The sequence below is a fragment of the Typopeltis vanoorti genome, chromosome 3 (assembly GCF_054136105.1).
Source record: "Typopeltis vanoorti isolate ZY-2024b chromosome 3, IOZ_Tvanoo_1.0, whole genome shotgun sequence".
Taxonomy (NCBI): domain Eukaryota; kingdom Metazoa; phylum Arthropoda; class Arachnida; order Uropygi; family Thelyphonidae; genus Typopeltis; species Typopeltis vanoorti.
Window position 1 is genome coordinate 107362506 of NC_143551.1, and position 12750 is coordinate 107375255.

At 34.6% G+C, this 12750-nt stretch overlaps 1 protein-coding gene across 5 annotated transcripts in view; it reads right to left on the minus strand.

Annotated features, from left to right (window-relative positions):
- Positions 1 to 762: 762 nt before the first annotated feature.
- Positions 763 to 12750, minus strand: part of asun (integrator complex subunit 13 asun) — a 333447-nt gene continuing 321459 nt past the window's right edge. For all 5 annotated transcript variants that reach the window (XM_090415856.1, XM_090415858.1, XM_090415857.1 and 2 more), the window contains 3 exons: positions 4716 to 5003; positions 3917 to 4153; positions 763 to 1232 (listed from right to left, as the gene is read on the minus strand). In XM_090415856.1, the coding sequence (XP_090271982.1) occupies positions 1211 to 1232; positions 3917 to 4153; positions 4716 to 5003 (547 nt within the window). In that variant the 3' untranslated portion in view covers positions 763 to 1210. The remainder of the gene's footprint in view (positions 1233 to 3916; positions 4154 to 4715; positions 5004 to 12750) is intronic.

Sequence of the window (12750 nt, forward strand, 5' to 3'; positions counted from 1 at the left end):
ACTGAAATATATTAGCTTCTACCTTTGCAGATATTCTGTATTTAATGACAGAAAAAAATACAAGTCAAGGGAAGACTATTAAAAACAGAAAATAAATATCAGGAAGGTTGTGACAATCGTGAGCGCTGGATTGACCTCATTCCTTATTGAGGCAGTTTGACTTTATTGTGACCTCTTGTCTTCATATACTCATTTGTCACTGAATTAAACTATTTACAATTTTTATGGGTATTTTTTATATCTCATTTCATACTGCTGAGTTATCATTTTTCTTTTTGTTTTCCTTAATTCATCATATAAACCAATGTATTTATTGTCTTCTGTCGTCAATTAACTCTAAAAAACTAAAGATGAATTAAGATGATGGCCTCACATTGGACAATTCCTGCCTAAAGTCATTCACAAACATTCAAGCCTACAGGGATTTGAATCCACAGCTGCTGGTTGAAGAGCAGATATATTATTCACTCAAAAGAGAACTGCAAATAATTTTTTTTTGTGTTTGTATTTCTTCACCAGACAAATGCCTCTGAGAAGTTACCCTTTTTAAACACATCAAATAACTTGAAATCACAATGAGTTTTTCTCAGGCAGCATTTGAATGCTACACAGGAATGCTGCTATTACATCAGACATGTTCAACAAAGTTTATATCTTTATGATCTTTATATACATTTTATACACACATGCAGGTGTGTCTGTCTTTAAAAACAAACTATCAAACACTAGTACTATTTTAAATGAAATTCACCATAGTAACCCTTCCACAAAAAGAAACTATTCCTTTAGTCCTCATGGATTTAATACAGTACTGGAATTGTCAGTTTTTTTTTAATCAGTGAAAAACAGCTGGCACGTCTAAAAATATTTAAAATACAGTGATGGGGGTGGGGTATTATAATATAACAATGAATATAAATCTGGCATTTTTATTAAACAGTTTATAAACAAATTTTATAGTTTTCACTCAGAACTGTTTCTTTTAGATATCTGCAATGTCTTCCTGATCCTTCTCTTTTGCTGCTGTCTTCTGGATGGTAATAAATGAGTGGCATCTTTCCGTAATAAAATGAACATGTTCAATATACAAAATTCTTCGTTATCTTTTCGATTTATTGCTATTAGTCCTTTGCAATTTTTTTTTGTTTTCTTCTCTCGAATTATAAATTTCTCTAGCTGCTGTGCCGTAATTTAACATGAGGTAAATGACTCATTTAGAATTTTCTCTTTCCCTATAAAATAAATCTAAATTAACATACATTTTCATATCATACATATTAGTAACCAAAATAGTTAACACCTTATTATGAAAATTAAAGCCTGTGTTTTAGATAACCAAAGATCTCTTACTGAGCTCTGACATTACTGCCATCTTAATTAAATCCCCTTCAATGATGCAATTCTCCATTTACAGAACAAATTTCTGCCTAACATTATGGCTCTTTGCCCATATGTTCACTACTGTCCCTCAAATATAAACTTCTTTATGAAACCATTTGAGCAAAAACCTGCAGCCTCTGCAGTAAGTAGCTGCTATCTCAATTAGCTTAATTTTGTTAAAACTAGGCCTATGAATATATATTGGTATAGTGATACATTCACAAGTCTGGTTTTGTGAATGCTACACTTGTGGTTGTTCATTTTAAGAGCAACTTGAAATTACTATGCAGTGGATTTTTTTTTTCTTTCAGTTTTTAGATCTTGGCTGTGTTATTACAATTTTAATTATTTCTTCATGCTGTATTCATTCCATTAAATTTAATCATGAGTCTAAACACTCATTAAATATGGAAACAGACAACAGAATAAGCAAAGTTGATATTGTCAGAAGTCAGCTGAATAAATTTAATAAAGAATAAGAGAGAAATTAGGTAAAACACTAAACTAGCTGTGTACAAGCCACCGTTTGAATAATTTTAGCTTATGGATCATGAAAAAGCAGAGTTGAAAATAAAACAATTAAATGAAGATTAGAGATCATAGATACAAAAGTTCTTGGAAAATTAGGAGAATGTTCAGATGGCATCAATGTTTAAGGTTGTTGGTATAAACAGAATGAAAGATGAAAGTTTATCAAAAGATGTTTAAAGTGGAGAAAGAAACTAGAGGAAGACTATACTCTCTAAGTGGTTTGCAGAATGAAAAAACCTTGATTCTTTACGTTTTAAACAGGATTCAAATCAAGTGGAAACACTACGGAGGTGCTTCCACCCATTGCTACAGCACTTCATATGCAAGCTGCCTGACTGAAAGAGAATATACAGCATTCTCTTTACAGCAACATATAGAGGTGGATGGCAGGATTTTTCCTGAATAATCCATCTTTTTCATTCTGCAAACCACTTGGAGAGTATAGTCTTCCTCTAGTTTCTTTTTACACACTTTCATCTTTCATTCTGTTTATACCAACAGTACAACCTTGAACATTGATGCCATCTGAACATTCTCCTAATTTTCCAAGAACTTTTGTATCTATGATCTCTAATCTTCATTTAATTGTTTTATTTTCAACCTGCTTTTTCATGATCCATAAGCTAAAATTATACAGCATTTAAAAGAAAAATAAACAAATTTTTCTTTAGAAGAAGAGCAATAAGCAAGTATAGGCCATCAACCATGCCAATAGGACCTAAGGATTCCTTGACGATCTGTGGATTTCTTTACAACTCTTCTTTTACTTATTTTATTGAAAGTCTGATAATAACCTAAGTTATCAATGTTTTACATAACTAACAAAAGTCCAGATCACAAAGCAAAGCTTCCCCCAACACACACACCAAGAAAACTCAATAATAATAACAAAATAGAACTTGGCAATTCCCAAGAAATGAAGTCATAAATTTCTTAACTATTATTCAGGTAGCTTATGTGCCCTAATAGGACTGTAGGTCAAGATTAATGAAAGTAGCCCAAGTTTATGAAGAAGCTAACACCCTTGCAATTAAATATATACAGAATAAATCTGCCAAACTTCAGAGTAATTTTAAGGGAAAACGTTTATAGCAACATGGGTTGCCAATACTAAGAAAAACTTAATACTGTATCCAGTTAAATGTTTATTTTAATGGCATCTTAAAACTTGCTCTTAAGCTAAAAAAATCTATTATTTTAAGAAATCAATATCAGTGAGACTCTTGTATGCTCACAGCTGCTCAAAATGTCTGTCTTCTACTTGGATAATGATGCTTGCATTGTCATCCAGGTACAGTTAAACATTATCATCCTAATAGCATACAATAGAATCCTGTTACAAACTCCAATAATACCTGTGAGAATATTATATAAAAAAATTATTTCTCCAAGAAATAATTTTATAAGATGTCCTGGGAGGAATCTGAGTTTCAGAGGCTTTCAAAAAAAATAAAAATAATAATAATAAATAAAATATCATTTCCAGCATATGTATCTCCCCCATTAAATGTTAGAGATATGGTCACTTCACAATTCAATTGCTAGTAACTGCAGCACTGCAATTACTAGCAGTGGTGTTGTGAAGTGAATATTTCCCCAAAATTTCATGAGAGATATGGTCAGATTGATGTTGATATGAATTTATTTTTTTGCTTAAATTGAGTCAAGGTACCAACTTCTGAAGTGTGCAAATTCCTTGGTGGAGGATCCTTTTTTATCCAGAAAAATTATTTTTTCTGGATAAAAAAGGAAAAATTAAGGGAATATTAAATCTCACATTGTGGGATTTAATATCCCCTTAATTTAAATAATGTTTATATCGCCAAAATGAAGCTTATTAGCTCTTTATATAATTAAAAATTATACAAAAACATACTTTGTAGCTAACCAATCTATAATTAACAACTGCCTTCTAATCTTGCATACAAGGCTTATTGTTAATAGGGTAAAGCCACATTAATGACTTACCTTAATCAAACTGTACATTTCTTAGTTTTAAACTTACCCTTCTGTATTTAGGTTTGCATACAGTTTAGCAATTCCACCCCCAGATGAAAGTCTCCCAGCAAATTCCATATGATGTTTTGCATGCTCAGAATTAACCCTGTTCATCCACAGGGAAAGCACAGATTGTGGACCAGAAGTTCGTGTGCGGAAACTTTCTGTACTGGGTCTCATCTTCTTTAAGGATGGAAATTTGAAGTGTTCATCATCCTGAGTATTTGAATCAGTTACTTTATATCTAAAGATAAATGAATCGTTTCCATCATATCTCAATTCATTAATATCCTTACAAAAGGTTTAAAAGATTATTTATACATTGTAAAAATTCAACAAATGTACATGTACCACCTTTGAGATGAAAATAATCAAGGAGTGTGTGAAATTGGGAAAACTAATTTTTTTTTTGGAAATGACAACAAACTAAATTATTAATTATAAAAACTTTAATTAATAATTTAGTTTAAATTGTCATTTCCTAAAAAAAAAAGAGGTATGTGTAACCAACATATAAGCTTATCTACAAGAACTGGGAAAACTGAAATGAGCAGTGGCTTAAACTGAAATTTGAATTTGTGTTATAAAAAATAGGTGTGGATTAGTAAATTTACATTACAATATTTGTAATATTGTAATAACATACCATACAAAGTTGTAGTTAGTTATGTTAATTATGTGCTGCAGAAATTTATTTCAAATAATTTTATAAATATTTATTAATATTAATGAAATAGTTCCATTATCTTGATTAGTATTAAGTTCTAGATTTTAAAAATTGCAAAACATATATTCATTACACTTACTGCTCTTCCTTCTTTGGCACATCAACATCCATCTTTTCCTCTTTGATAAATATTTTCTCAGCAGTTTTCTTCACGCCTGCTAATAAACTACCTGTAACAGATGAAGTTGTTGATGAAACTGCAGACTGCTGTAGCTTATTATTGTTCATGGTAGTGCTGCTGTCACTATCACTATTAGGTTTTCGGCATTCTAGTAGACAGTCAAGAATGCTGCGATGCTCTGCAGTGACACAATTCACTCTAATGAATACTTCCAGTTCATTCCATAACATACGATACTGCTCTTCTCTAGTAATATAAATCATTTTAAATTTAGAATTTAGAAGAACATGCTACAATACAACATGATACAGTTGACTCTCACTATAGCAAACTCATAAGACCACAGGAACAGTTTGTATAGCAAATTTCTTTTCGCAGACAGCATCATATCTATGTAGCTTTGGTTGAGTCTTTTCAGAGTTTTTTTTACAGTGAATGAGTTTATTATAGTAGTGGTGTTTGCTATAATGAGAGTGACTCTAGCCACTAAACACTAAAAAAAAATCTGCATGATAATTTTTGCTGTGTTCTGTTCCATTTTATTATAACTACTATCTTATTAAACATCTTATTTAATTTAGTTAAACAACACTGACAAGTAATATTTGTTTAAAAAAAGTATATATATATATATAGCTGAACATTGTCTACATTTTTTTTAAAATTTAAATCTCCTCTCCCACAAACACATTGGACTATGCGGAAAATACATCTGAGAGGTGGTGGTGGTGGGGGAATCACCCATAACACATTTATAATCCTATCCCATTTTATTTTATATATCTTAGGCCCACTGGTCTGTTAGGTAATACTGTCTTCATAGTTTGTTTGTCATGTGAATTCTGGTCAGTTGTTGTTTTTCTCTCTCTCGGAGTACAATCCTGAGTTTCCTGGAGGACAAATCCTGTATATCTCCATATAAGACAAGATAGCATGCTTTCAGTTAAGAAAGCTTCATAAATGTTCCAGGAATTCCAGAGAGATTTGAACCAAGGTCTTTCCAACCAAAAAGCATTATTACTACTGACTGCTGTGGAGGTAACAAATCCTAAATAAAATTCTGACACCATTGTGATCAACATCTCAGTATGAATTAATGTGTCTAGTCAAATAGTAACTTTCTTTTTCATTATACAACTGATAGCAGTTGTGTATGGTATGACGTTGTCTGAAAGGTTCTCGGCCTACCAATAAAAAAACGAATTTATAATTTCAAAATTATTTTTATTTTTCAACATAATCTCCCTTTAAGACTAATACATTTATATCGGAAGCATTATCCTCTCCCTGTAGTGGTTCTCAGTAAGATCTGCAAAATACCCCTCTGCAGCTGCAATCATGATTCAAAGAAAAACGCTGACCAGCAAGGAAGAGTTTTAGTTTTGGAAAGAGATAGAAGTCAGAGGGAGCCAAATCTGGGGAATATGGAGGATGTTCCAACACTTCATAGTGCAGATACTTGAATTTTTCCATTGCCAAAACACTTTTGTGGGCAGGAGCATTGTCATGATGAAAGATGATTTTTTCTTCTGCTAACTGGGTCTTTTCTCACGAATTTTTTCATCTAGTCTGGTTAAAAGATCAGATCAGAATATTATTCCCTGGTTATTGTTTTAATACACAAAATGCCTTTAGCATCCCAACACACCGATGTGATGACCTTTCCTGATGATGGAACCGACTTTGGCGCTGAATAACCGGCTTCTGTCCACTCTTTGGATTCTGGTGTGTAATGGCGAATTCAAGTCTCATCCATCGTAATAAATCGATGCACAAAATCAGTTTTCATCTTGTTAAAACGCTCCAAGCACTGTTCAGAGATTTTCATGCAAGTGCATTTTTGATGTGCTGTGAGCAGGTGACCCATTCTGCACAAAGCTTTTTCATATGCAATTTTTCATGCAAAATGCACGTTCTTTTGAAATGCCTATAGTCTCAGCAATTTCATGCACTTTGACTCGCCTGTCATCTAATACTATATCGTGCACTTGATCAATGATTTCTGGTGTTGTTACACTTTTTGGAGATCCTTCATGTGGATCATCTTCAAGGCCACGTTTAAACTTGGCAGCCCATTTCTTAATTGTCGAAAACGAAGAAGAGTGCCCATAAACTTTTATGAACTTCGCTTTCACAAAGAATTTTATAACTGCACGATACTCAATTTTATCTATTTCAAGGGATACAGACAACACTTTTGCTTCAGACAGCAGCTGTATAAAACAAACTACTTGACAGAATGACTTGCAATTTCACATGGATGCTTGCGACAGATATACCAACTTAGGGGAAAAAAAAAATCTTGCCAATAGTATTGTCATCTATGGTTGAAGCTGAGAACTTTTCAGACCACCCTCGTAATTTTGTAAAAGATTCCAAATGATCATATTATAGATGGACGAGTGTTTTATCACATTTTGTGATGCTAGCAACACACCGGAAAATTAAATTTCTGAACAGATAATCATTTATTTTTGTTTCTTTTTCAAAAAATAAAAATAAAAGATTCATGTGGATTTGTTGTCTATAAAACAAAACTACTTTTATCAATTAGCTCATATATAAAGGATATTACTGGTAACCTTGCTTATATGTGCAAATCAATAGGCAGTAGTGGCTTATCTTTAAATAGGTGAAGTGAGTAAACAAAACCATTATGGCAGCAAGAATTAAATGTAAATTCTGCTTTGAAATGAAAATCTGACAAAGACCACACAATTCATTCATAGGATATCATGCAAAAATTAAACCATTCCAACTGACCAAACTTAGCAGTACATGGATATTACAGTGTAACCTTGCTTGAATGCACAATTATTGGGTAGTTCAAAGGAAACTTATTCTGACATCAAGATAATGTAAGCTTTAAAACGAGTAGTTGAATATTCTGCTGTGCTTTAGTTAGATCATGAATTAAATTATTGAAAAATGCATGCTTATGATTTGTGTGCACATTAAGGGTAACTTGCAGAAGTTTTTTTTTTTCTTCACATAAAGGGACTGTAGATAATTTAAACTGAAATATATATTTAATTGACTAGCGATTTGTAAACATACAGTGCCAACAAGTTTCGCCAATGGAGCTATTTGACTTCTTCAGGGCTTATAACGGTAAGAGAAAAACTCAAAGTAGCTAGTAGAGAGAAAATGGAGTAACACTATCATATAAATTAAAATAGATGCGTAACATTACATGCATGGAGCGAGTTGTATTAGTCACTATTATGTGAGCACGCTTTGTAGTTTTGAGCGAAATGAAATTCTGGCAAACTGAGCGATCTTATTAAGGTTTTCCATGTGTCAGCTATTATCATTCCCTGGTTTCTGTTAAAATTTTCTCCAGAACGGAGGACTACTACGGCTTCCTTGAAGTTTCTACAACAGAAGTCTTCTTCTAGATAAGGCATGGAGCTCCTATCCCAATCAGTGGTGTAGTTTGTAATTGCAAAATGTTACTGTTGTTATTAACATCTCCTATGTTCCATTTTTTCAGATTTCGAGGCTTCTCGATGTCTGCCCTATATAGTTTAGACCACAAGTGCATGGGATGTTGTACACTCCAGCGTGTTTGAAGAAAGCATTAATGTCTTTTGGCGATCTTAAAACATGACAGACAGTCTTGACAGGTTTGAACGCAACTCTGATGTTGAAAGGCTTAAGACGTTTTGTGATCTTTTTCAACACTGCACCTGCATAAGGAATAACTATGAATGATCTGTATTGAGTGATGGTAGATTGTTGTTGTGGGGGCTACTATGAAAAATCTTCTTGATTAAATTCCTTAGATAGCCATTGTTTATTAATGTCTCTGATATATATGAGTAAGTTCATCATAGAGTTCTTTTTCTTCTGAGATGATGTTCGAAGCTCTATTTTTGAGCATATGTATTATGCTGAGCTTCTGGGAAATATGGCGAGTTGATTTGAAATGAAGGTAGCGTCGAGTTTGGTTTGCAGTAGACTGTTAGCTTGGTATGTCTCTCTGCTACTTTCTTGATTAGGGTATCCAGAAATGGTAGTTGATTATCTTTTTCCAGTTCCAAAGTGAATTGTATTTTTTGATAGAAAGAATTAATTTTGGTTAAAAAGTTCAAAAGAGCTGTTTTTGTGTCCCTCCAAATTATGAAGACATCATCTACATACCTCCACCATGCTAAAGGCTTTGGGTCTAATTTTGAAAGGATGTCTGTTTCTAGAATATAATAAATTTAGTTTAATCCTTTATCCAAGTGTAAGCAAACAAAGTTTGCGCCTGAAAATATCTTTAGGACTGAGGTAAGGTGGTGCAACACCAGGCAACTCCAAGCAAAGGATAAACTGGAGGAAAACCCTACTGGACTAAGCTCTCATCACTCCTTGTCTCAGTATCTCCCATAATACAAAGCACATCTCCTTGCAGGTATGTATACTGCTATGCATTAAGGGAAGGGCCACTACCCAGACCGATTTCGACCTTTATTGAGGTCTCGTCAGTGGGAGGCAGACCCAAACGTGGAGATACTAAGGCAGAAGCAATAGGAGAGGTCATATTTACCTATATGAGTTGCCAACAGGTGTACCACCTTATTATTGAATTATTCTGGATTTAGAGAAAGATGTTGGAAGGTTATTTTGCACTTGGTTAGACTATAATAAATTTAGTTTAATCCTTGGTCCAAGTGTAAGCAAACAAAGTTTGTGCCTGAAAATATCTTCAGGACCGAGGTAAGGTTGGCTTACACTTGGATAAAGGATTAAATAAATTTATTATAGTCTAACCAAGTGCAAAATAAACTTCCGTCTGTTTCTAGCTTTTCCATGAACAGATCTGCATAGAGCGGTGAAAGGGGACTGCCCATAGTTAAGCTATTTAGTTGTTCATATATCATGTCATTCCATTTAAAATAATTAGATTTAAGGCAATGACGAAAAAGAGCCGTATCTTCAGGGAAGAGATTGTATAGGGTACTGATAACTTCTTCTACTGGGACATTGGTAAATAAAGATACCACGTCCAAGCTAATGAGAATGTCTGTCTTTAAGATCGAGATGTTTTTTTTAATTTTTCAGTAAAGTGCTTTGAATTCTTAATATAAGTGTCTGATTTTCTGATATGTCCTTCTAGGAGGCTGGAGAGGTGTTTGGACAATAAACATGTAAGAGAATTTCTTCCTAATTTTTGGCTATTGATACTATCTGATCACTTCCATATTTTTCTCAAGAACTCTTAGATTCACCAGTTAAAATTATGAATACCGTCTTGTATACTAGTAGTGTTTTGGCTTATCCTTCTCTTATTCTCATCGCATCTTCCTTTTCTCCTCTCTTACCTTGTGGTGTCGAGGGTTTATTAATCATCGGACCTCAAACCGTTCACAGAATAGAATAAAGTGGTCAGCCTGTGCCCCGGTGTATGCTATGTCCATAGTGTTGAGTTCTCAAGGCTGGTTTGCCTGCTTTGCGGGATGAAAAACCCCAGGATAAACTGGAGGAAAACCCTACTGTTCACGCCCAAGACCAGCTAACTTGGCTATGGCTGAGGAAGATCCTTCAGCTCCTCACATCACCGACGAGAATCAAACCCAGGACACTCCTTCCACAGGCATATGGTTGCGAAGCACACAGCCAGTAGGCTAAAACACAGCTTTGCTTATTCCATTTACTGTGTATGTTTATTTTGTGCTATACTCACAGCATAAGCTGACCACAAAGTTTACATTGACGGCTATTTACACATTACTTTTATTTTAATATAATTCAAGGATAGCAATCACCTCAGGTGTTTTCTCTACTGTAATTTATGAATGATTTTTTTCCCATATGAGACAATCAGTAAATTTGTTTATTACATTTATACCATGTCTGGACAATTCATCGCAGAGACTAATCCCTATATCATTTATATACAAGTTAAACAACAATGGTCCAAACAGAACCTTGAGCCAAGTACTCCACTAGTAACTTTTCTTCATTCAGACTCAGGACCTCCACATATTATTCGCTGATATCTGTCAGTCAGTCACTTTTTTTTATCCAAGTCACAAGCCAATATATTTTGGATACCCATTCCTTTGAGACTGTATAACAATCTCCAGTATGGAACCTTGTTAAATGCCTTGGCAAAAATCCAAAAGTTAGTATATCCATATCCAACTCTACAATTACTCCATTATAAAACCTAAGCCAATTGCTAAAGCAAGAAGTAACTTTAACAAAGTTGTATTCCAGAGTGGGTAGCTGTGTAAAGTGTTAACCTTAATCCTATATAAATTCAGGTGCTATCTATCAGCCTCTGGATATGGATCCTAATTAATATTTCCCACACCCTAACAATCCACAGATAATGATCGGTTTATAACTGGTTGCTTCTATCCTAGTTCTACTCCTACCCCTTGTATAAAGGAATTATCTTGCTTTGCTTGTTAGGAAATTTTTTTTTTTTTTTTTAAATATGTTGGGCCCATATGGTCAACCTATAGTATATTAGTACCGTTTTTTACATTTGATTTGAACGCCTATGTATTGTATTCCTCGGGAAATATGTCAGGGGGAACACTGTTCCACAGTACTGCAGTAGCAGGGATGAATGAGGAGGAGAAGAAACTTGTTCTGTGGGTTTCAAAGTGTACTGTAAAAGGATGTTGGGCAGCAGCTGTACGTGTTCCAGTGGGCTTGGTGCAGGGTGGGGGAATTATTAATGCTATTTCGGATGAACCTTTCCTGTGAAAGTATTTATAGAATATACAGATTGCAGAGACCAAGCGTCTATGTGAAAGTGGGGGGGGGGGGAGCGAGTTGGTGAGGGATGGGTCATTTATTAGTCTATTTGCTCTCCTCTGTATTGAGTCAAGCATTTTGAAGGAGCTTTTTGATCTCCCTCCTACCATTTGTAAGCAGAGATTAGTGGCTTCCTCTGATCATTTATTGCATGTCATGATGGATGATTCTCTCTCACCTGATTTTCCATCAATATTGAAGTACGAGGGCTGTTCAATAAGTGCATGCAAAGTCTAACAGATGGTGCCACCAGTACATAGAGGTTATTTTTAGTTGCTAGCAACTGTTGGAGGATCACACTAAGTTTCAGTCAGATAGATCAATTACTCTGTGTTTGGCGTTCATTTGAATCGATCAAGTACCGTGATTTGTGAAAAATGGATGAGAAAGAATTTCATGTAGTGATTAAACATTACTTTTTGAAAGGCACAACGGCTCAGGAAACCAAAGCTAAGCTTGATAAACATTATGGTGAGTCTGCACCTTTGATTAGAACATTTATAAGTGGTTTAGTAACTTACGAAGTGGCCCTATGAGCACAAGTGACGCTGAACTTCTGGATGCCCTGTTGAGGTCACCACTCCAGAAATTATTGAAAAAATCCATGATGTGGTGATGGATGATAGAAAAGTGAAGGTGAATGAAATTGCTAAGGCCGTGGGCATCTCAAAATGACCATATAATATTTTACATGAACATTTACATATGAGAAAACTATCTTCAAGTGCTGCGTTTGCTCACACTGGATCAAAAGCATCAATGAGTGAACTGTCAAGAACAGCTTGAAGCTATTTCAACAGAATCCAGAGGAATTTTTGCGCCGTTTCGTAACAGTGGACGAAACGCAGATTCATCACTACCACCCTGAGACCAAGGAACAGTCAAAACAATGGGTTGCAAGCAGGGAATCTGCACCAAAGAAAGCGAAAATCATTCCTTCAGCAGGAAAGGTTATAGCCACCATCTTCTGGGGTGCTCGTGGCATAATCTTCATAGACTTTTTGGAAAAGGGCAAAACAATTACCAGAGTATATTATGCATCTTTGCTGGATTGTTTAAATAACGAAATAAAGGAAAAATAACCACACTTGGTGAAAAAGAATCTTCTTTTTCACCACGACAATGCACCCACTCACTCTTCTGCAATTGTGACCGCAAAATTGTTCGATTTACACTACGAAGTCCTTTCGCACCCCCCCCCCCCCCCCCGCTCCAGATTTGGCTCTCCCAGACTACT